The sequence below is a fragment of the Melozone crissalis genome, unplaced genomic scaffold, assembly GCF_028551555.1.
Source record: "Melozone crissalis strain CALT ecotype California unplaced genomic scaffold, PUWL_Pcris_2 ptg000027l_1, whole genome shotgun sequence".
Lineage (NCBI taxonomy): Eukaryota > Metazoa > Chordata > Aves > Passeriformes > Passerellidae > Melozone > Melozone crissalis.
Window position 1 is genome coordinate 50,789,876 of NW_026535805.1, and position 24,783 is coordinate 50,814,658.

The 24,783-nt window shown below is 36.9% G+C and overlaps 1 protein-coding gene across 2 annotated transcripts in view; it reads left to right on the plus strand.

Annotated features, from left to right (window-relative positions):
• Positions 1–24,783, plus strand: part of CDK19 (cyclin dependent kinase 19) — a 118,974-nt gene that overhangs the window by 79,320 nt on the left and 14,871 nt on the right. For both annotated transcript variants that reach the window (XM_054279991.1, XM_054279990.1), the window contains exons 5-8: positions 5,920–5,977; positions 7,239–7,370; positions 23,527–23,670; positions 23,933–24,002. In XM_054279991.1, the coding sequence (XP_054135966.1) occupies positions 5,920–5,977; positions 7,239–7,370; positions 23,527–23,670; positions 23,933–24,002 (404 nt within the window). The remainder of the gene's footprint in view (positions 1–5,919; positions 5,978–7,238; positions 7,371–23,526; positions 23,671–23,932; positions 24,003–24,783) is intronic.

The following is a 24,783-nucleotide window of genomic DNA, read 5'->3' on the forward strand; positions in this document are numbered from 1 at the left end:
GCTAAAGATACTACTTTGCAAAGTCAGTCTTTCAACAGAATAGAGAAATAGTGGAAGAAAATTGTATGGATTACAAACCTAGGCCAAAGATGTAATGAAATATGGTTGGGTTTTTGTAACATTAAGGATAACAACTGCTAAAAACCAAGTTGAAAGTGATGTTATGTAATCAGAGTAGTGGCTCTCATATGAGTTTGCAGGTTAAAGAGAAACAGACGTGAAGATATTTTACTCTACATGGTATACTTCTGTCTAGTGCTTCAGTATCAGAAAAATGTTCATCAAACAGCTTTCTGAAAAAAGAGAAGTGGGGATAACAATTTTCCTACCTGCATTTCAATATATGGAAATATTTTAAATGGAAGTGGTAATGATTTGGAGGTTTGCAGTGCATAACAAAATATTTTAAGAACCTTTCATTTTTAAAATTAAATTTAATTAGCTCAATTGTTAGCAGCAATGTTAGTACCTATGTGGGAATTTATTGATCTGAGCAAAGTCTGATTTTGAACAGTGTTGGTTTAAGGCAGGGAAATGCCTACATTTCCTTACAGATGAGAAGATCAAAAGCTTTGTTTGCAAATTTCAGTGAACAATCAGCGTCTCCCTCTTACTCTTGAACTGAGAGGCTCAGTTGTATTTGGAGTAGTGCCTGCAGAGTGGAACACGGCCATCTCGCTCAGGACCTTTGTTATTTGGGGAGCAGCATGCTGAAAGCTGAGACAAAAATATTATTGCTCTCCTCTTGCTTGTGAAATGAAAGTGTCTTTATGTATCAACACTGGGATGTTTACAATTGTTTTTTTAAATAATGGAGACTTGAAAAGACCTCATTGCAAGGCAGTGTCAGTAACTGTGGGGAGAGCCTTTATCTGTAAGGCTTGCAGTCTTTTACAATAGAAGCCTCCTAATTTGATATTATTCTTTTTCCAGTGGCACATTCCAAAAGGGAAACACATTTGTTTGGATATAAACAATAAAGAATTGTGTATGGAAACTGGTGTATCCCTATGGACATTTTTTCATAGGACTGTAATTCTGCACCAAATCTCTTATGAATTGTGTCACTGCTGTACTTAAGGAGATCACAACAACCATTAAAACTGAAGTATTGCCATCTATTGTTAGGTTGTTGTTCCTGTTTTGAACTATTATAATCTTTTAATAACATAGATGGTTTCTTTTCTTTCAACCTTTCTTCTGTTTTACTGTCTAAATATTAAAATTAGAAGTGTATCTTCACATAAATGTCTGTATGAGTCCCAGTTGTGACTCTTCTTGTATTTGTGAAAACACACTTGTTAATCCAACATTTTAATTTCTCTCCCATCAAGATTTTAAAAATTCCTTTATTCCCTCTCCCCCACTAATGTAGAAAAGTAAATGTTATTATCAATGCTTATTGAACCTATTGTAAAGACTTGTAAAGAATCGTCATCTTCATCCCTTTTTGCAAATATTTCAGATTTTTGCTTCAGTTGTTTGTTACTGTTAACCTTGCTCTTTTTGCAAATGTTTTTTTAGACAGTCAAACCTCAACTGAATTTCTCAGCAGGGATTTGCTTGTTCATTTTTATAGCTTATATTAAATGTGAGACTCCTAATTCTTACTGTTTCTGTTGTTCCTATAGCAACTAGATAGGGGGAGATGCAGCAGCATCACTTTGCTTCCCAGCTGGTGTTTGTGTTCTCAGTGAGGGGGGAAGAGTATGAGGAAAATAGAGGATCAATTAGAATGTAACTGCTTGAAAAATGTACTCCTCATTGGGTTGTCTCACCCAGCTATTACTCTAGAGGAATTAGATAATGATTTTAAGCAGGGCTTCTCAAACTTTCTTTATTAAAATTTTGTCCTCTTGTATACAGACACAATTTACTCTTAAATATGTGCCAGCTTTTGGTCTTTTAGCTGCTGCTTGGTTCTTGATGGTTCCTTCCAGCTAAAACGCTGTTTTCTTCATCAAATGGCTGACAGTAGGATTTGTGTCAGGAACCAGACTGGTGCTTATGACTCATAAATAGCCTGAACATAAATGAAATGTGGGGCTTTTTCATTCCTGCTTTTTAGTCTGATTTTTGCAGCTGTCCAGTAACTATAGTATACTAGGCTGTAGTTTTATTGTCATCTAAGTGATGATCTTGGAGTAAAATGTTTTGATAATTTAAATGCTACATTTTCCATTTTCAGAGATTACTAAGAACTACGGTAGAGCTAACATGTTCTACCTTCTCCAAGAAGCAGAGGTCATTTGAATTCTCCTTCAGTAGTCCTTTCTCTTACCTCATGATGGAAACCTTCCTAACATAGTTTCCTGAGGATCTCTGGTGCCAAATTATTCCCTCTGAAGTAAACCAAAATCTTTCTTCCATACCTGAGTACCTGAAATTCTGCTGCTCTGCCTTGGTGCCTCTTTTTTAGCCAAAGGGTTGTGTTTCTCTCACCATGGTATGTGCAATGTGAAGGCTCTGGGAAGAGTTTTACGATATTCAAGCCATTATTATATAAAACAACCACAAAATATTTGACCTATATTTTAAGCTCCTCTGAAGCTGTTTATTTTTATTAAATAAAAATTCATGGGCACAGGAACTGGATATTATACATTGCATCTCAAGAAGATGGGTCCCATCTGGTTTAGCATATGTACATTGAAAAGCCCTTCCTAGCCAGAACAGCTCTGATTAGCAAGAGCAACTTAGAAAGTGCTGATTTGTAGATTATCAAGTGGTTAATTTGCTCATGTGGGAAATAAGAAGTTGGGATGTAGGCTTCTTGTTACTTAAGAAACAGGCTGGAACCAAGACTTCTCACCTCTCAGGAAGGTGCCACGATGCAAAGTGTTGCTGACACAGCGGGGATCCTGCAGGCATCAGGTTGCCATCCATGAAATCCCTGCTGTCTTCACACTGGGGGTGGTGCCTCAGGAGAAGTACTTGCTCTTTTGCTCAATTAAAGTTTTTAATTGTTTCCCATTTTATTCCTTCCCTGTTTCCCCTGCCCTTGACTCTCTCAGAGGGGTTCACAAGAGCTAATGAACGTGACATCTGCTAAGTTCATAAATCAGTTTGTTTCTCTGCTGACTGCCTAAGCAGAGTTCTGATCCTCAGTGGATTATATATTGGAACAGATTTAAATTTTAATCAGAACAACATCTCTTCTAAGCATTCTGGCTTTAAAAATATATAAATGGACAAGTCTTCTGCTTCCATAGACTCTGACCTAGTGTATCTCCTGTACTCATGGGACCACTAAGTCTCTTAGGGCTTTGGGGAATCTTGCTGAGGATGCTATTCTATCTCTGAAGAGAAGGCTCATGTGGAATCTTATCAATGTGTATATGTGCCTGATAAGTGTGAATAAAGAAAGCTAAGCCAGACTCCTTGCAGTGCTATCCAGTGATAGAACAGGAGGCAGAAGATGTAAATATACTCTACTGATAAACCTTTTTTACTGTCAGAGGGGTCAGACACTGGAAGTTTCAGAGAGAGTCTCCATCTGTGGAGAAGTTTAAAACCCAGCTTGGATCAGGCCTGAGCAATCTGCTGTAATTTGTAACCCTGCTTTAGACTTGTTATTTCCAGAGGTCCTTTCCAACCTGAAATGTTCTGTGAATATTGTGGATAAGGTCAGCAGATTAAAGAGTTAGGAGATTTTTTCTGTGAATAAATTGCTATTTGGAGACTATTATATTGCCAAAGATAAAATATGGCTCTTGTGAGTTGTTCTGAAAGTCCTTTCTGCTGAAGTTAGAATGTTTATTTCTTACAACCTAATTCTTTTATTAGAAACAACCTCACCTATAAATCAGTGCAGTAAAATCATTTTTATCAGCTTGCTTCACTTGACAAGTAAATGCATTTTTATAGTGCTTAAAATCCAATCCTGAGTGTAAAGGTCTGTTGAAGTATTTTTGATTCATAGAATCATTAAGATTGGAAAATCCCACTAAGATTGAGTCCAACGTTAACCTCACACCACCACCATGTGTAGAACTAAACCATGCCTGCAAGTGCAAATCCTCATTTTTTTGAACACTTCTGGGGATGGTGATTCTACCAGTTTCTTGGGCAGCCTGTTCTAGTGCCTGCAGCTGCAGCTTCCCAGCCACTTTTCCCCAGCCTGCAGCACTACACGGGATTGTTGTCACCCAAAGGCAGGAATCAGCACTTTGACTTGTTGAACCTCATACATTTGGCTTTGGCACATCAATCCGGCAAACTCATCATACTCAACTCTGAATCAGTTGCTAGGCAAAAGTTTAGGAAGAATTTAATCAAGAAAACTCGAGTTTTGCTCACTTGGTTAGGACAATTGTATCCATGTGATTTCTAGGGTAAACAGAGGTAAAATGTAGTGTGAACTTGCATGCATCTCTTGCTGCCTGGTTACTGAATATGCAGAAAGTGATTATTCTGTTCTCTGGAATATTCAGTTCAGGGTAATACATAAATGTACAACCAGAGTTCAGCAATTGCCTTGAGGTGTTGATTTTATTGTCATTAAACGTTATCTAAGAGTGAGCATCATCTTTCTCTTTCCTAGATTTGCTGGTGAGTGCTCAAGGTCAATTGGAATGACTTGTGTTTTCCAAGAAGGGAGTGCATTTTGCCTCTTGAATGGTTCCAGTATATGTTGGGGAATTAAAAGTCAGTGATGGTGTTGAGAATTACAGATTAAAAAAGGAAGAATAAAAGAGGCATCTGGAAAGAGAGGCAATGGTTGGAGCCAGGGAAGAAACAAAGTTAGCACTGGGTGTAGGATGGGAAGAACAGCTTCCTGGGGGAAGGAAAAAGAATAGGTGAAGTAGAGTGCTTTTTTTGTTTGTTTCCTTTTTCAAAAAAGCTAAAGGTGTGTAATTTTGAGTCAAATTAGAAACCCTAGTTTGAGTGTCTCGTTTCAGGTAAATAGTGGCAAGGAACTGAGAATTTAAGTGAGATTCCAACATTTTCTGGACATCTCTTTCAGATTCTTGAACAAATCCTGCTTGAGCAGACGCCTCTGCAGGCATTAAGGATTTAGATATAATTATTGTTTGAATAATATTCCAAAAATCCTGCTTTGAAGCTTTGTTATGCATCTCTTCATTCAAATCACTTAATGTTTTCAATCTTGTTTACTTTTTACAGCTGTTAACACAATAGGACAAAAGCTTCCAAGGAATGACTGTTGATGTTTGAGGGAACCTAGATCCTAATTGCAGAACAATTGCTGTGATGTCATGTGCAGATTTTCTGTGGTGTTCACAAACAGCTGGTTGCAAACAAATAGATTGCAAAAAATGCCTATAAAGGTTTTGTTCTACTTGTAAAGCTGCTGTCTGCACTATGAAAGCTTTTGGGATGTAGCTGTGCATGAATACTCCTGTTTCAAGAGAATTCTCATAGCGTGAAATCAACTTTGTGGGGAAAAAAGTGTTTTTACCCATGTGATTTTTATCATTCATACACTAAAAACAAGTACAGCTCTAAAATGTAGTTATATAGGATGAAAACAAAAGTGGCTCTCAACTATGCATTTGTATACCAAGATTTGGCATCACTTTAAATAAGTTATACCAGCAAAAGTGACTCTTGGCAGATTATTGATGTGTAGCATAAAAGTTAGGTTAATATAAAACTTTCCCTCAGAAGAAAATCTCTCCAGTGAATAGAATTATTCTAGTAACAATAGAAATGCACATTTACTTAAAGATGGCATTTCTTACTGTGAAATGTCAAAGTATATTTTTGTTTTCTAATTGTGAAATTGGTAACTAGAGATAAAAACTAAATGTCAGCAAGATAAAGGTATAGTACTTTTAGACTTCTAAGGGTGTTTCTAGAGATGCTTTCTTTATAAAATAAATGTATGTAATTATATTATTCTCAAAAATAATCATCAAAGGCTGATCAGCTAAAAATTCTGCTTTTGTTTTCCAGAAACCAGCAAACATTCTGGTAATGGGTGAAGGTCCTGAAAGAGGAAGAGTCAAAATAGGTAAACTTTTTGAGAAAATTTAATTGTGCAGCTAAGACATTACTATAATAGAAAAAATGCATCTTCTGTGTAAGATAGAAACAGATCTTCAGTATTCTTTGAGTGTATGTATCTACAACTTTTAGTTCAGTTTTAAATCTCATTCACTGACTTTGCAGACTTAGGAAATTCCAGATATATTGTTAGGCTTTTTCTAAACTTGCCAAGGGTATAACATGAAACGTAAAAGCATTTTCTGTATGAAACAAAAAAGTAGTAAGCACAGAGAACAGTGGTGATGACCAGGGTTCTTTAGACTTCTACTATGATTAGTTAGCATAAGTTAGCATTGTTACTTATAAATGGTGTTTGGTTTTTTATTTTTTATATAAATAACATTACTGCACATGTTTGTAGAGATCCAAAGGTTTGTTATGCAAAAGTTATTTGGTGTCAAGGTGAGTAACATATGTAGTAACATAACATGGATAAAGATGGTCTTTATCCAAAATCTAATTTCCTTCTCAGTGATGTGTGATGTGGCTATTACCTTTTTTAAATAAATCATGTGGCAATACTGAAGTTTGTGTGAAACAAAAGTTTCAGATTTGAATTGGATTTAAAATGTGTGGGTTTGACAATATACCAAATTTTGTGCTTTCCCATCTAGCATTTCTTACTATTACTTACCAGGCTCATTCTGAGGAGAATTTTTGAGTTCCATAGAATGAATGCTTAGTTTTAAAATACACCTCTGTAGCAGTGCACGCTGACTGACTCTGGAGCTCATTCCTCCAAAACATGTAGGAGGCATGCCTTGAAAAATAGTGCAAAAACAATTTACACTGCAGTCATTTTAATTTTGCACTTTGGGTAAATATATAGCTGTCACAAGGACTCACGGTTTTGTAAGCATATGTAAAAATAAAGGAGAAAATGTACATTAGAGCCCTACTAACCTGTTGACTTTGGTTAACCAAGTTTCTGTTAGAGTTCAAAAAAATGAACAGGCATCTGTGTTATGTAAAGTTTTACAATACCATGATCAAAACACATCAGATGTTATCCTTCATCATTTTAGGAATGAACTAAATTGAATTTAGCCTTAGAAAAATTTGGTCCAGTATTGTTGTAAGTAGTTTTTGTTTTGTTAGAAACTTTGATTTGTAATTTTTAATGATTTTGAGCTGTTGTTGTAATTGTTTTTGACAATACTATTGAATTTTGATTTATTTGTATTAGAATTTAAATAATCTTCTCATTTTTTCTCCCCATTCCCCAGCTGATATGGGTTTTGCAAGATTGTTTAACTCACCTTTGAAGCCATTGGCAGACTTGGATCCTGTTGTGGTGACATTCTGGTACAGAGCTCCAGAGCTGTTACTTGGGGCCAGACATTACACAAAGGCCATTGGTGAGTTGTCCTGAAGAAAGACATTTGCCTGCCAGTTCTGTAAGGACAAGTAGCCTTACAATATATGGGATGATCGGCTGACCAGATAGTTGTGGGGTTTTGTCACTGATGATCCCATTCATAAAGGATTAATCAAGATGAAAACTTTTTGAGGGCTGTGCTTTTATATTTCAATATAAACTAGGCATTTAAAATAGCTAGTTTGTTTTGTTTTTAAAACAAAAATATCCTTTGAATTGGTTTATATGTTTTCTAATATTGACTTAGAAATCTTGTAATGTTGTAAAACTTCGAAAGGGAAAGAGCTGTGGCATTCTTGTAGAGTGTTTCATGTCCAGATGCTTCTATGAAATGTATGTCTTGATAAGCAGAAGGCTGGACTCCTGTGCTGTGCATAATCTGCAAATCATTTCCTCCTGATGACTTAAAAAGCTCCATGTTCAGGAAATGCTGGTAGCCAGGTTCTTTTCCGCTCTAGTAAGTTTCAGGAGCACAATCAGCCTCGGTGCCCAGCTGTTTGGAGAATTAAAGCATTGAGGTGCATGAGAGGCATGCTTGGATTATATATTGAACTGCAAAGAAAACATGACCCTTTGTTAATAGTGTTAAATCATTCCTGTGAGTACACAGGTGGCTTTCTTGGCAGGCATTTTTCTGTTGCAGAAGTTTTTGGAGATGCTTTGTGGGCCTTTGTTCAGAGAGTTACAAAATAGTGTGCTGTACTGGCAGCTCAGTTTGAGTGTTCTCTTGGGTGGACCAGCACTTTTAAGGCTCACAATGTGGTTTTTTTTAAACTCCTGTTTATTCAGCTACCATATACAGCAAAAGGTTTGGAGAATTAATGAACTGACACCTGACTTTTTGATTTAGACTTGCATTTGCCATTTCTTTATTGGTTTTCAACTTCCATTTGGAATTCTCCAGTGCAGGAATTTATTTGTGAACTCTAGGAGAACTCTGCAGCAAAAGCTGAAGTATCAGAAGTGAGGAAAATCTGATCCATTTCAAAACAAAAAACCTGGTCCAAAGAGAAGTAATAACTGCAGACAGATTCAGTCAAGTCAAAAGGGACCTTGGGAGGTTTCTTGTTCATCCTCCTGTTCAAAAAATGCCCACTATGAATTCTGCCTGGTCTGTTGGCGGGTTTGTCCAGCTACATCTTGAAAACCTCTAACAACAAAGATTTCACACCCTCTCTGGTTAACCTGTTCCATTGCAAAATCATCCTCATAGCAAAGAAATTTTCTTTATACTTAGTTACAACTTTTTGTTTTGGTTTATGCTGATAATCTCTCACTCTCCTGTTGAATGGCGTTGTCAGAGTCTAGCTTCATCATCATGGTCACCTTTGTGTAGGTTCTGGTGGGGCTGCTCTTAGATTCCTCTTCAGTCTGAACAAGCGATGTCCCTCATTATCCTCTCCTGGAGCAGGTTTTCCAGCTTCTAACCATGCTGGGTACCTCTGCTTCTTGCCTTTGTTACTCCACTGTTTTATGGTTGTTACAGCCAAGGCTGCCATTGATTATCATATCCCCAACCAGGTTCTTCTTCTTCCTCAGCAGCAGGTCTGAGGGATGACACATACAGTTTACCCCCAAGTCCACTACAAATCTTTTCAGCATCCCTGAAGTGACCCTGTTTATGTTCTGTTTGTTCTCCATGATGCCTCATGGTCTCTTCACGTCCTCCCACAGCTCCTTTTGCTGGTGTCCCAGTGCCCCAACCAGAGTGTCTCTCCCAGTGTGAGGCCAGTGTCACCTTGCAGACTGACTCCTGCATGGCAGCACACTCCCTCTGGAGCTCTACCTCACCTGAGACAGAGGCATCCCAGGGCATCTGCTCCAGTGGGCGCTGGGGATGGAGCCTTGTAATGCCCCTGTCCCCTGCATGCCTCTGGCACAATGTCAGAATGCAGGACATCCCTCTGGATGTCCTGAGCAGCCAAGACCCCTGCCAGGGGGCTCAGAGACCCTGGCACAGAGTCCAAAACACCTGTGGTTTTGATTATGACCCAAGTTACCAACCTTAGATGAAGATCTGCAATCCATGACAAATTAAGTAGAATAGTGAATTTATCATGAGGTGAAAAAGTAGATTTTGGGGTTTTTTAGAATGGGGGTTCAGGGGGACAAGATGGAGGGATCTGGGTGTGTCCTGCTTTTCTCCTTCTTCTTGTTGGCCTCCATCTTCTACTGTGATTGGTTTAGAGTAGAAGCTCACTGTCTAACATAGGTGATAGGTATTGGAAAGTAATTGTAAACATTGTATATGTGATTTTTAGTATAAAGACATAACACCGCCCCGGGGGCAGGCAGTGTGCCTGGACTGTCCCGCTGAGCGTACCTCAGCTGGACAGGAGAAAGTATTTTATAGATAAGGAACAATAAACAACCTTGAGACCAAGAACTGAAGAGCTCTGATTCCTTCTTCAAGCACTGGGCTGGGAAAAGAGACTTTCTAACATTTCTCGGGATCACTCTGACCAGCGAGAGACCCTGAGACAGCACAGTCCCATGGTGACAGGAGCAAACTCTTAGGGCCTGCTTTGCACCTCCCACTATGCAGACTGGGCTGCTAACTACTAAGTCTGTGTTTGCTGGAGTGTTTTAAAGAAAATATCAAGAGGATTGCCTCCAACACCTGCAAATTAGGTGCTTAAATTGCCCTATGTTCATAGTGGAAAACACTGATGTGAAGGGACCAGATTACTGAGTGACCTGCGTGTGTGGTACAGGGAAGTTACCTCTGCTGACAGCTACCTGCTTTTGATAGATGGCATATTGTTTGGAGATTTGGGTGAGTGATATGTACCACTATCTCAGGGTATCTCTTTGAAGGGTGAATTAGTATAATGCTGTTGTTTGTTTAATTATGTCATAAATAACTTGGTTCTTGCCCTGAGGGATCTCTAGCCTATACTAAAACACAGGCAAGAAGTTCCTACGAAACTTCAGGGGATGATGGTACTTTGGAGAGATCTGGTTTTGCTAGTAGTTTATTATTTCTGAGGCTTTTATTTCTTGTATCACACCAGTGAGTCACCCAGGAGGGGTGGGAATGGTTACATAGTACCTGGCGTGCAGGTGAGTGCTGAGGGGACTCAAAACTATTTGGGCAGTAAAATAAAAATAAGGAAATGAAAACAAGGAGAGTTGCAAGTTGAGATTTGTAGGCTGACTGAAGGATTAGAGGAGCGTGTGATTGAAGAGAAGAGAAAAGCAAAAAGGCACATGGGGCTGATCTATGTGCAGCTTTAAGGCAAAGAAGTGAGTAAGAAAATGACAGTAGTGATGATATTCATGCAGTTCATTGAGTCCAGACTTGTGTTTTGCTTCCAGCACTATGTGCACTTAAAATAAGGCTATTTTCATGAGCTAAGCATGCTAGTGAGAATTTAATTCAAATGCTAATGTTTTTTGGCAAAAGATGCAACTCTTAAAACTTTCTCTTAAATCTCTGTGGAAGAAATACAATTTTTAGATCTCTTAATATTATGCAATTCTCAGGAAGTCTAATGTGTTGCTTTTAGTAATAACTTAGAAATTAAGTAAGATTTAACTGCTCTGGAGTTGGAAACAATAATTTAGAAGGAAGGTGATTAGATATAGCAAATTATGGGAAAAAAAGATTATTTAGTATAGCTACTTGTTTTCCATAGCTGTTCTCCCGTGTCTAATACATAACTTTTATTGATTAATAAATACAAATAACATAAGGCTGAAAGTAGAATTTTCTCTTTCAGTTTTGTCATAGTGAGAAATATTTTTGTTTGAATTTACTAGGAAATCATTGTCATCAGTTCTCTTCTGCAACATTATCCAAGAGTGATTCAGATGTTTGCTTAGGTTTTTACTGACTTTGTCTTGATTTTACTTTATTTTAAATGTATTTTTTGTATTCTGCATGTAATACTCTCTTCCTTATTTTGGTTTCACATATATTTAATTATTAGCAGTGTATTCAAAATATCCTGGGTACTGTCTACTATAGTGTCTAGTTTGGTTTTATTCTTGTAATAAAGTCTTTAGGTGTGCTTCTTTGCATGTGAATAATTCTCATACAAGATCAAGGACTGAAATTGGAATTTGACTTTTGACTTCTTCAGGATTTTTGTCTTTGATTTTTGGACCTGATCTTAGTTACATTTTATGGGTTTAACTTTGAGGGAAAATTAAAGTAAATACTTTAACTTTGAGGGGAAATTAAATAAATCTGTTTAGAAAGTGCTATATATTACACAAAACCATACATAAGCATATTTTATTATTTTGGGGGTGACTTGTCAGTGATATTTGTCCTTTATTCGGTTTGTCTCTTCCTACTAATTAAATATTCTACTTTTAATTTATTTCCTTGCAGAACAGATAGTTGTTCATCCTATATATAACATCATCTTTTAAAGAGATATAGGAATCAGGAAAATATTGTTGTTGAACAACAGAAAAAGCTTTTGCTTTCTGCATGTTAAAAGGATAATAAAAAACCCATGTTAGGGTTTCATGGAGAGGAATATTTCATTTCCTGAATTGTGAATGTTTGTAATGTAAGCCCCACTTATTAATAAAAGCAATATCAATATTAAAAAGTAAATGTATTGAAATGTTAAAATTAAATGTATTAAAATTAATATTAATAAGTTATATTACACATGTAATACCTGGTACCATAGTTACAAGTAACTTACCAGATGAATGCAAATTGGGAAAATGGTGTTGTAGAAGCCAAAGTTCATTCTTTATTCCATTACTGCAATATGAATTTGTACTAAAATCACTATAGCCTGTGAAGTTTTCCTGCATTTTCTGCATTAAAATTCAAAACCAGAATATGTTTCTCTGTGTTCATCAGGTCTTCATACTTTAGCAAAAATGTAAAACCTGCAAACAAAAGTAACTTGAACAAGCTTCAGGTGAAACCAAGTAGCTGCAAAAATGTAATTCCTTGCGAACATGGAAACTTTAATAAAATTACTGAACAACTAGAAAGTCCAGCACAACAGAAAATACTTTAAAATACTTAAAAAACAAGGTTCAAGTAAGTGGCAAGATACAGTGCTCCTTTCATGTTTGGGCAAAGACTTCTGCAGTTTAATTTTAAGGAAACTAAAGGAAATGACTGTGGTAAAATGAAGGAAAAGTTAAGCTGACTTTGAGCTTGAAAGGAGACATTAATCAGAGTGGATTTTTTCACTCTGGGAACATCAGATTAGAAAAGAATGTTTTAGTAGGTAAAGCAAATAGTAAGAACTCTTTCATCATAGGTTTTTAGGAAAACATGTGGCAGTCTCCAATATGATTCATTCTGGGGCATCTTGTAGCATATCAAGGTAATAACATAATTATGACTTGTTTTTATCAAGCTGCAGCTTGTTTAGTTATCAGTGCTATCAAACAAGCCTGTTATCTTACCTCTCTTTACCACTTGCCTTAATTAAAGCAATAGCATGTTTGATAAATGTCATCAGATGACTTATAGTATTTTAGATGGTTTGGATTTTGTTGACAAAAGAATTCTTTAAAGTGATCATTCAGCCACCCATTAAGCAAAGCTAAAACACTGTCCTGAACCAAAAAAAAAAAAAAAAAAAGGATGAGCTTGTTTATAGTGAAAAAATAAACCTGGAAACCTGAGAAATCTCCATTTCTTAGGTACCTCTTTGCCCTTGTCTAAATTATAGGCCATCAGAAATGTCAGTAATGGCTCTGTGATAACTGCATTTACCAGCCCAGATGAGACTTAGGTGTAGAGAAACTGTAATTCAAATCCTGGGTAGTGCACGGTCACCTCATTCTATTTCCAGAGTACCATACAGTTATGGAAGCTGGAAATGTGTGAAAGGTATAAGCAGATACCAAAATGCCTTTGGAAGCAAATGTCACAGGAAAATATTTGGTGTATCAGAAGGAATGAATTTATAATGTATGCTGGGATCCGTCAGAGTTTCAACAATACCATTTGATCTCATGCAGGAATAAAAGAGAGGGAAATATCTGGGGTGTATTATGTAGGATTTAGGATGGAAGTATGTGCATATGTGTTCCATATTGCCTATGCAGTGAGTCCCACACATTCCGAGTGCATCAGATGTCCCTGCTGTGCATGCACAGATTGTTGGCATGCTGGCCAGCCTGTGGGGCCTCTGGAAATCTTGGACTGATGCCTGAAGCTCTTTTGGTCTCATGTTCTGGGAGGGTTGGAAGGAAAAAAAATAAGACCTATCTGGAAAATCTGATAAACCAGAAATTACACGTGGGATCAGCCGGAAGACTGAAAACTCTTCAGAAAAAGGGAAAGGGGAGATTCCCACCTGTCGTCTGTGGAGCCACAGGAGCAGGGGACTGCTTTTAAGCATCCATGAGAAATATTAAGAAGAAGAAATCCATAGTCAGTCGGCATTTGATTGCTGCATAGGAATCTACATTCTTGTTTGTGAGAGGTTGTGATTTGAGGAAGGAGTTGTGGAAAAACTAGAAAAATAAAGTAATTTAGAGAGATTGAGAAAATATTCATGTATGCGCACTGAAAACAAAATCTCAGGCTGCACCAAGAAGGAACCCTTGTTCATGCCCTGGGAACTTTTATACAACATGAGGGGTAATTGGATTCAGATGATGTTTTGTGGTAAACTTGTTTTGGCATGTGGTAAACTTTCTTAATTTTGATTATCAAAGTTGTTCTTATGCTTTTTCTGAGAGGCAAAATATTTCAATACCAAGGATTAATTGTTGCTCTCTTATCTAGTTATTGCAGGTACTGGGTGATTTACTGCTGTTTTTTCTTCTTGCTCTAAAATAATCTAAAAGTTTCTTCTTTTATTAAAGAATTGACAGCATTTTCTAGTACAATAATCCAAGAAATATGAAGTTATGTAAAGGATTATTAGATCACCTAATAGAACATTTTAAAGCTATATTAGTATTTTGGGAAGCTTGGGATGCTGACAGCAACTCAAGGAATACTGTCTGCAGGATTGTTGCACACTTTAACACATTAACTGTTTTGTGCTTTAGTTCTTCCTTCTTCTTACTCCTCTATTAATCTTGCTTCTCAAATATGTTATATGTTAAGTCTGGAAATTAGTTGGTGGTCATTGTCAACTCTGAAGAGTCTGAGAGGTGTGTAGTAGTTTAACAGTCAAAAGAATGAGAATGGTGCTGTGGCTCTGACCTGTCTCTGCTGGTGTAAAACCAATGCGTGTACTGTAATGTGAGCCAGACTGTTTCATTTCTTAGGACAGTAAGCTGGGTCTCAAAACACTTGGCTTTAAATACTGATTCAGTCCCAAGGGTTCTGTGTAGTTGGCCACATTTAATTTATTCCATCCCTAGTGTTGTTTCATTATCTATAAAATGAGGACACTACTTCATGGTATTGTATTGTCCTGAAGATAAAGTCAGTTAAGGATAATAGGGAACTCCAGTACAAGTATGCTGTAAATTGTTTTTGTTAACTCAATGAATGGATTGTTTGTCTGAGAACCTGGGATGTCACTTGGCATCTGCAATTAACTTGAGAAGTTTAGACATTCTGGACATTAAAAACAAAAAGGAAAGAAAAGGAAAACAAAACCACTAAATCTTCAACACAGCTACAATCTGCTAATTGTCCTGATTTGGATTGCTTGGTAAATTAACCTGTAAACTTCCACATGTGGTCACCCACTACTTTTTCTATTGCTATGACTTTCTTCCCTTGCAACACTTATGAAGGGACATACAGGATGCTTTTGCCATTTTTTTTACTATTTTGACACATTTGCTGCTGCATGATGATTACTTAACTGTATATGGCTTATTTTAGAGCAGGAAAAATCATATAAGAATACTCAGAAGGCAGAATATTGTCTATAGCAATAGCTTTAGTCCTCTATAGCTTTGAGTTAAAACTCTCTTTTGACCAAGAGGTGCCTTTAAAAATCTGTCTACACTTAGTCCCATGTACATCAAGAATCATCAATGATTTGTAGGCCAAAAATCCCCCATACTGGTCATAGTTTTAGTTCCATGTCTTTTTTCCTTCTAACTGGTTTTCCCTCCAAGTATCAGCTTTGTGTTCTTCCAAACTGTTAATAACCATGGGAACTCACATGGGTAAGCTTTTTCTTCCCTAGGATCTCACTGGCTTTGCCCTTTACCAGACAGATGAGCTTTGCAGCTGCATGTTGATTCTCTAATCTTCCTGAGCAACATGAACTCAGTTTAAAAAAAAATTAGATTTTTTTTAAAAGAAAGATTATTTAGGGAAGGAAGACAGTTTTTCTCCTGAAAGTTGGTTTCATAAACATGTTACCTTCACTATACTATGCAGTAATGAGTAGCTTTTAATGTGCACTTTTTGCTACCAAATCTGAAAAGCTGGCTCCTACAAGTTGATTTTGGCTGAAAACCAAATGCCTGCTATCCTAACAAGATGCATACTTCTGGTGCAGAGGAGTTGTTTTAGCTGATCCTTCAGTTTGATCATCAAGCATAATTACTTCAGCAATATCAACTGAAACTTTCAACATTACAGCACTGATGGAGTGGAATGACTGGTTTTCAGGACAGGTGTGATTGCTTCACATGTTGACTTCTTGTCAATAACTGGGATTGACAGCAGAATAACTCTTCACACCAGTTTGTTTCATATATTATCCAATGGAGTTGCTTATTATGCTTTGGAGTTACTGGCAGTGCCTTACTAGAAATAGTTGTAAGGCTGAAAACCTTAGTAACAGACATGTTAAGATATTGTAAAGTAAAACACACTGTTTGGAAGGACAAAGAAGCTGCTCCAGTGGTACTGTCTGGGAAGCAAGGTTTCTTCATGCGCATTCCTCACCATTAACTGAAATAAAGTTGGCATCAAAAGCTTTGATAACTTCTAGAAAAGACTGTCATGGCTTTAAATAAAGTATTCTTCAGAGCTGTTCCTTGTTATAACTCCATCTACCAGATAGCAGGGATTTTGCTCACCTCATGTTAGCTCTGAAGGTGCTGACACATTGGATCTGTTAAAAAGTTGTAATAGTTAAAGACTCAAGCCAAGTGAGAGCACACAACAGATAACAAACTCACTGTTCCTCTTTAGTTAGCATGGAGTTACCTGCAAAGAGTTCCACTGTCTACAAAAAAGCTGGTTTATTAAAATATTTTGCATTTAATTAGAAAAAAGTATATTTGCCTTTCAAAGAATATGTACTGCTTTCTTATTTGTTATTGTCAGTAATTTTTTCACATTATTTTATGAAATACAGAGCTGTGAATATTTCCTGAAAATTTTTGTAAATACTATTTTACCTAACAGTGGCTAATCTTGCCTGTTCTTTATTCTGTCATCATTATAGGAGGAAATAGTAAAAAGTTTCTGTATTAGACCTGCCTAATACTTTGCAATATAAGAGAGATTCATGACCTTTGCAATGAGTTTTCATACTTCCTTTACTTGCTGCAGTTTGATACTTGGTAGTGGGAAGTAGACCTGAAGCTACAAAGCTGCCTTTTGTCATCCATGACATTCCTCAGGCTTTTGAAGAGTTGTCACTGAAAGGCCATTTTTCTTTTTTCCCTTGTTTCCATGAAGCTTGTCAGGGTACATCTTGGACCCTCGGAGGTATTAGCACGGCTGTTGCTGAAACAAAAGTAGCAGTATGTTCTTCACTAAATCTTGGAGGTGATGGAGTTGTCATAATGTTCCTCTGCCATCTCCAACCATCTAAAGATTTAGGATTGGGGGAAAAAAGCAAGACTGTAACACCCTTTCCATGCCAGTACTAAGGGCTTGTCCCATTGACCCAATTCCTTGCCCTGAAATGACACCACCTGAGGCTGGAGCAACCCCAGGTTCTGGAAGAACTGAGGGGGGAAAGAAGATGGAACTGTCACTCTATTCTGCATTCATGCAGCCATCACTCTGTGCTCCTGGGGAAGTTAGCTGCTCTGCTCTTACCTAATGTAGTGGCTCATCTGGTTTATGCAGTAGTAGTCTTGGAGACACGAGTGAGGAATTAAAGAATTGCTGATGACAATGTGGTGTAGAGGATTCATGAGTTGGCGAGAGAGGAGTCTTTGAGAAGACAGTTATTGAAAATCCTTGCAAATGCAATATGATGTTGGGGTTTAGTTCTCAAGGTACTGATGGTAGCAGAAGTCAAATTCTTAGGCTCTGGAGTTACAGTTGTTGGTAAGATTTCAGCCTTGATGATTTCTGTCTTCAGGAATCTACACATTTTAAATACAAGGTTTCATATAGAACCGTAAACCCGAAATTTCCAAATTATTGGATATGAAATTCTGTAAACTAAATATTAAGTTCTTTTACAGGATTTTGCTGTTTGAAATCATATTTTTGCTGCATGAAAGGACTACTTAGGGCCTCTGGATTTGTTGCCGCTCCCTGTATTAAATCTATTGTACCTGTGTTGTCAAGCTTAGCACAGTAATTTTAGTATAATGTTCCAAGCTAGATAATGTATCTAATGCATAGAAGAAGTCTGAAATCATATAATCCAGGATCTTCATTTAATAATATACTGAGGAGTAGAAATTTAAGTGGGAAAATAAGGTATTTTGATAACCTTGATTACTTTTGTTAAGAGAGAATGTTGGAAGCCTGGCCCATTAAAGCACTGCAGAAAATAACAATTGATTTAAGTGAACTCAGAATTTCAGTCAAGATGCTTTAATTTTTTTTTTGTATTAATTGAAATTAATGAAGTTGTTAGTGCAAACATGAGAAGGCAGCTTAGTTTAAAATGCTAGGATCGAGGCATAGAGGTAAAAAGAAAAGTAAGGATGGTGCATTTCATTATTAATTCAAGTTAGTATGGTTTTGCAGTTTAAAGTTTTGAATTATCTTGACATTACATCATGGCACAGATGGTGCACTTTTGAAATAAAACATTGTTCTTAGATACATGGTTGGCTGGCTGTGAACATCCCTCGGATTAGTGAGAGGTGTTGCTTCTGTCTGCAGCACAGTCATCTTTGTGGCTTTACAGTGTAAGTTATTCTTCAGTCAGCGTCTGTTGAGATGCTGTTTGTTAAAAATTGGTCAACATTTCCTAACATCAATGAGTGAAAGCAAATTTCTGACCTTTAACCACTGGCACATTTTTGCTTCCCCTTGAAAAGCCTGTCACATGAAAATGTTTGACCCCATTTTCAGTTCTTCAGAGAAGGTATCAAGTGTAAAAAGCTAGTAACTACTTCCTCAACCTTCTGTTTTGCTGACTAAAGTTTAAATGAAGCACATCAAAATTGGGACCTTAATGTATGAATGGGAAGGTCTTTCCCTTGTGTATATGTATGATAACAGAACATATGTAACAGGCATGTTCTGTACACCTTACCAGACCAAAGAAATCCCTGTTTAAGGGTGTATTATTTTCTTAAATCTAATTTCTAATGCTAAAACCAGCATAAAAATTAATAAACTATTTTTTATACTGTCTCTGTGCTCCTAGACTCTTGTGTATAAAGATTCCAGGTAAGTCTAGAATGTGCTGTTGTGCTCAGCATGAGATGGAGTTTTTTTTAATAAGAGGTTTTATCTTTTCATTAGACCAATTGATGGCTATTTGAAAAACTTAGACACATTTGCCTGTACAGCCTCATTTTAGGTTTCCAGTCTGTTGGTGTGTTTGATGTCCTTGCCTTGAATGGAAAGTTTTGGTGGGTCTTAAGTAAATGCTGTGGCTCTTACAGGTGGCCTGAAAAGCCCTGTTTGGGCTAAGGTCTTGCTACCTAGCTCTTGGGGAGCCTGGTTGTTGCATTAGCCCTTGGCAGGTGCAGGGAAGCTCTATTCTGCTGTCTGTCCTTCTGCTCTTCACTGCCTTTACCAGCATTCACTTGTGGCCAAGAGTGTAGACTTTGTGTTCAAAACGTTCAAAACAACAACAGGAAAAAAGCACTTTGGTTGAGTACTGATGCTATTATGCTAAACCTACCTAATGATGAATTCCTCTGATTGATTGCACCTAAATAGATGTTTTCCAAGTCTTTACTTGCTTTTTTAAAAGAGAATTTTATTAAAGTTCTATGAGACTAAGAGACCATTTGTTTATTTCTTTTCTTGGTTATAGTTAAGAATTATGATGTATTTAATCTTGGATTCTGTCCTGTGTTCACTGAAAAGTTTTGCTTAATATGCATGGGAAAAGATGTTTCCTTTTATGAGTCAAGGCTATTGCTTAATAAATTGTCTTATTGTTTTAAGTGGTCATCCTATTCTCAAAGAATGTTTCCAAGATACTGGAACAAATACAGAAATGAGATTATTGTTCCATAGAAATGAAAGAATACACGAGCATTTGTCTGCTTAATCAGCCCTATCATTGAAATAGCATCGCTTTGTTCTTGCTTCTTGGCTACAGTGCTAAAGTAGAGCAGGACATGCAGGATTTTCTCAGCTGACCTATAAAGCTGTCAGAGTCCCAGATTTTAAAACTGGCACATAGACAGCCATACAAATATTTTAATAATCTGTGCACACAGCCATTTATACAGGAAGTTTGTTAACCAATCACAAGTGTCCATCCATAAAATGCTGCGGTTTATTTCTTTTCATAAAATTATATGGTACTTGAGAAGTATTGTCATAGTGAAGGATATTTCAGTGGAGAACAGGTTTGAATGAAACCTGAGGAAGTTGTGTGGTTAAGAGTCACTCCTACCCCTCTTTCCAGAGCAAGAGAACAAAATTGGCTTGCACTGGGCTCCAGTGTAAACTTGAGGAAAGTGAGGACTTTGTAAGTCTTGGGGGTGGAGGAGAACATCAGCAAAACAACACAGCCCAACAGACAGTAAAAACCTGCTACCATGGATCAGTCCTGAAGCCTATTGACAATGGAAGAGACTGTAGGAAACAGAACCATCTTTACAGGAATGGTTGTGTTACTCTGGTAAACTTATTAGCATCCCCCCCAAGACATCAGGATGGGAAAACATTTCCTCCCAAGATGAGAAAACAGTACCCAGTGCAATTCTGTAGGACTTTTGTGTCCCAGTTTTCATTGGGTCTGGGACATTACAAATAGACACCTTCAGTGGTTTTAGCTTTGGCTCAGGAGCAGTGAGGCCACTCACCATCTTGATCATTAGTAGAGGGGAAAGGAGAGAATTAATTGTTGGATAATTTTTGCCACTTATATTGGTGCTTGCTTTTTTAAGAAAGTTTTATTTATAATTAATTTTTTAATATAACATTATAAGAAGCTCCTTTAGTGCTAGAGACAGATGATGTGCATTAGAATAATAATACACCGTACTTGAAAAATATTACTTGTGTACTTTAAGGTTTGCTCTGTCAGTGTCCACTACTGAGGAGTAGTGGATGCTACTTGGAATATATTTGAAGTAGATGTAATAATCAATAATTTTTAAGAGTCATAAATGGAAAACCTTAGATGGCACTAGGCAAGGACTTTTTTCCCGTAGTCAGACCTAAAAGTTGTATTTGGTTGACTACTGTGAACAATGTAGGATATAAATACCTATTAAGATTGCTTGTATCTATGAAGTGTTTAAACTTAGTAGAATTATTGAAGCATTCCTGCTAGGAAAAGTGTCACATGTGGTACATTATTGTTGCAAATTATGAGTGTTTTTTAGAAGAAACAAACAAAAGGACTAGCTAATCTTGGCAGAAAATCATTAACTGTGAATGGTATCAATATATGCCAAGGATGTGTTCCAGATCAGGTTACATAAAAGGTTCATGAAGAGAAGACCCTGACCTGCTTGAGCTGCATGGTTGTAAGGCCTTTTCCATATATTTAATGTTTTCTTGCATAAATTAAAGCTTCAGGTTTTCTGTACCAAGTCTTTTGGATTACTTTATATTAATTCTTTAGAGATTAAGAATATCTGGCGGGAAACATAAAGGGTTGAACCCCACCATATGAACTGCTAGAGAATGTAACAATTGGTCAAAGTTAAAGTAGTCTCATGTTTGACTTGCCCTGTAATGCCATCCCACAGAAAATTATAACACCATCTTAGGAGTTTCCAGTGTTTATACAGATGTAACATCCAGTTGGTACAATGTTTGTCTTTCTGAATTCTCAGAGGGTTTAAAATGCACTCTCTATACACTCTGTAGTGGCTCTTCTCTCATACGGTGCGCGTGATGAAGGAAAAACTGTTTTGAAGTTTGCTGTGTCACATCAGGGAGATTTCCTAGTTCTGTTTTGCTGTCAGGGAGAATACTAGATTACTAGATTTTACCTTTTTTTTTCATTAAAAGGAAGAGGTCAGTCTGGATAGAGCAGTTAATAATGTCATAATGAGCAGTGGCCCAGCCTCTCCCTCACAATGTGATGGACAGTGAGCACTATAGAAAGCCATGAAAACTAAGAGAGCTGCAATTCTTTTGGGCTCTAGAGAAGCCATCTCCAAAAGGATTTGCTATCATATGAAAATGAGTGAAGAGATACTGTTAAATGAAGATTTCATTCTTCAATTAATAAGTAATTTCCATTTTGGAGTAGATAATTTATGCCTACTACCTAGGCAGCAATTGTGATTAATATGCTGCATTAGTTGCCTGAGTAGATAAAATCTCAACAGCTGAAGATCTTGTTTTCATGCAGATAAGGCTAATAGGGAAATCAAAGGAAGATAAAACCTCGAGAATGTGATGTAATGCACAGAGCAAGTTACACCCTGTCAAAACTATAAAGCCTGAATGAATTGTTATCAGTTTTTCCTGTAAGGGAGCTTGGAAGAAAGGTTTATATATTGGGACACCTCAAGCTCCACACCTGTAACAGCATGGAAATGGAGCTGACCAATTTTGGCAAATAGAGTGCGATGGCTCATTTCTTTATTTCCTACATAAGGAGAGCAGTGCTTTTTCTTAAGGAGACCCTGTGTCTCATAGGCAGCGTGGGCTAGACATCACCATTGACAGCAAGTGGGGTTTGGAGTCTCAGATTATTGCAACAACCAAGAGGCTTTTCTTGGTGTTTTCTTTAGTCTGAATTCAGTAAACTAAACTCTGTTTAAAGAATTTTGTATCTCTTAGACTTATAAATTAAAATTAAATTGCTTTTTGCATTTGTTCTATTAAATTATAAAAAATAAAAAAGGGTCATCTAATTTCACTTACTACACAAGTCTCCACACTCTTGTATTCAGCAGACTATGCTTGTTATTAATCTGTTCCCAACACGTTCTCCAAAGTTGTATCCCCCAGTATCCCAGACACGTATTTATCAGTGCAGAAAATCCTTAAATCCTTTTTTTTTCTTTTTTTTTTTGTTTGCTTGTTTGTTTTGCTTTGTTTTTTTGACAAAAAACCTTCTTCTCACTGTCAAATTCACACTTTCATTTTAAGATGCATAGTAAATCCATATTTGGGTCATACAGAACACTAGGATGAATGGTAATGAGCAGTAACTGGGATGCATGCATGTAATCTGAAAAACTATTCTCTGGTAAATTAATGTTTTGGTCCACGATAGGTTTAATCTAAAAAAGTATATTAATGAGAGTTTTATTAAATAGAAGTTTTGGGTTTTTTTCTTTCAGTATATAGAATCATTATGGTAGAAAAGATCTCAAAGATCATCAAGTCCAACTGTCAGATATCATGCTGTTGTTTTCTTTATGTACATGAGATGTAGATGATACAGTTAAAGTATCGTTGCTGTGGGAGTCAGTTGTCGAGTAGGATTTTAATTATTTCAAAGTTTTGTACTCACTCTTCTACACTTGATTAAAATTAGGATCTTTTTCCCCTCATTTTAACTAGCTTGCACCTTTTGGTTAAACATATGAGCCATTAGTCTTTTCCTTAGTATTTATTTGGTTCTCAATTATCTGTTTGGAATTGTTCTGAAATATGTGGTAGCAGTATTATTGCAATGTATCTTTGATCAGCTGAATGCCCTTTAAGCTATGTTGTAAGCAAATATTGTGTAGGTTTCTGACATAACCGTGAATATTTTAAGTGCTGGGCTGCCAGGGTGCAAATTGGATTTTGAGAGTTTAATTTTGGTTTATAGAAAGCATATCTCCAGATTTTACCCTTTTTAATGTGTTATGTTAATGCATTGTTTTTAAATGTGAAGTATTTTGTCTTAATGTGGTTATACAGGTTGAGAAATCGTGCAGAAACAAAAAACAGAACAATTGAGTACAGCACATTTTCACTAGTTATCCTCCTTCTTTTGTAGATATTTGGGCTATTGGCTGCATATTTGCTGAACTATTGACTTCAGAACCTATATTTCACTGTCGCCAGGAGGATATCAAAACAAGTAATCCTTTTCATCACGATCAGCTAGACCGCATTTTCAGTGTAATGGGATTCCCTGCAGGTAATTTATTTTCATTAAAGCAGCAGGCATAATGCTAGTGAGTTGTTTGTTGTTTTTTTTCCTAAAGGAAATTACTAGTTGTTTGTATAGGTATGAAGAAACTGTCAGTTTGATGGATTTGGAAATGCTGGCAATTAAAGAACAATAGCACTGGCCAACAAACAGAAAGACAAACAACTCCTGTAGTTATTTCTTCCTGAGTATTACTTAACCAACACATTCAGAATTGTAAATGATTTCTCTTTTTTCCACACTACCGAAGATAAAGACTGGGAAGACATAAGGAAGATGCCAGAATATCCAACTCTTCAGAAGGATTTTAGAAGAACAACGTAAGTGATGATCATGTAACAACAGTTCATTGAATGTGGGGGAGGCAGAGATCAGCTCCTATGCTCTGACTTCTTGGGGATTTTGAAGTATTTGGGTTCTAACACTGTGGCAGCTGTCCTGTTTGAATTAGCTGGTTTACATGAATGGTGTTCTCTCCCTCAGCTGCTTGTTAAAAACATGAACTGAGTGGCCTCCTCATTTCTCTAGAAGGGGTTGCCATAAGTGTGATTTAATCTATGGCAGGCACAGACAAATGAGCTTCCTTAACCCATTTCTATTACATATTAAAGATAATGTTGTTCATTTTGCGTGAAGAATAATAGGGAAGCACTGGTATTTTTGACAAGTGATATGTGGGGGCAGCAATGTATTGGACAGAAATTTCTATTGAAGGTAACATGTTCGATAGATTGCGATTCAAAGCCTGTCCAGGATCTGAGAATTTTCCACTTTCACTGTTTCCTGGTGCTTTGGCTAAGTTAGTCAAGTGGTGATAATAGATCAGAGCTGGTAATGAGTCACATGGACTCCTTAAAGTAAGGTAGAGGACATAGATTTGGGAGTTTTGGATTCTGTTTCCAGCTCAGACATGGATTCATTACACTGGCTTTACACAAAATATGAAGCTTCTTTTTTTTGAAAATTCACAGCTCTGGAGCTGTGAATTAAAGGCAAGGCACATGTCATAGGTATTTAGGGCAGTTTTGAGCTTGGGAGCTGTAAGGACTATATGGTTTTCTGGAGGCTGGGGGAGACAGAATGGTAATCTAACTGCTCTGC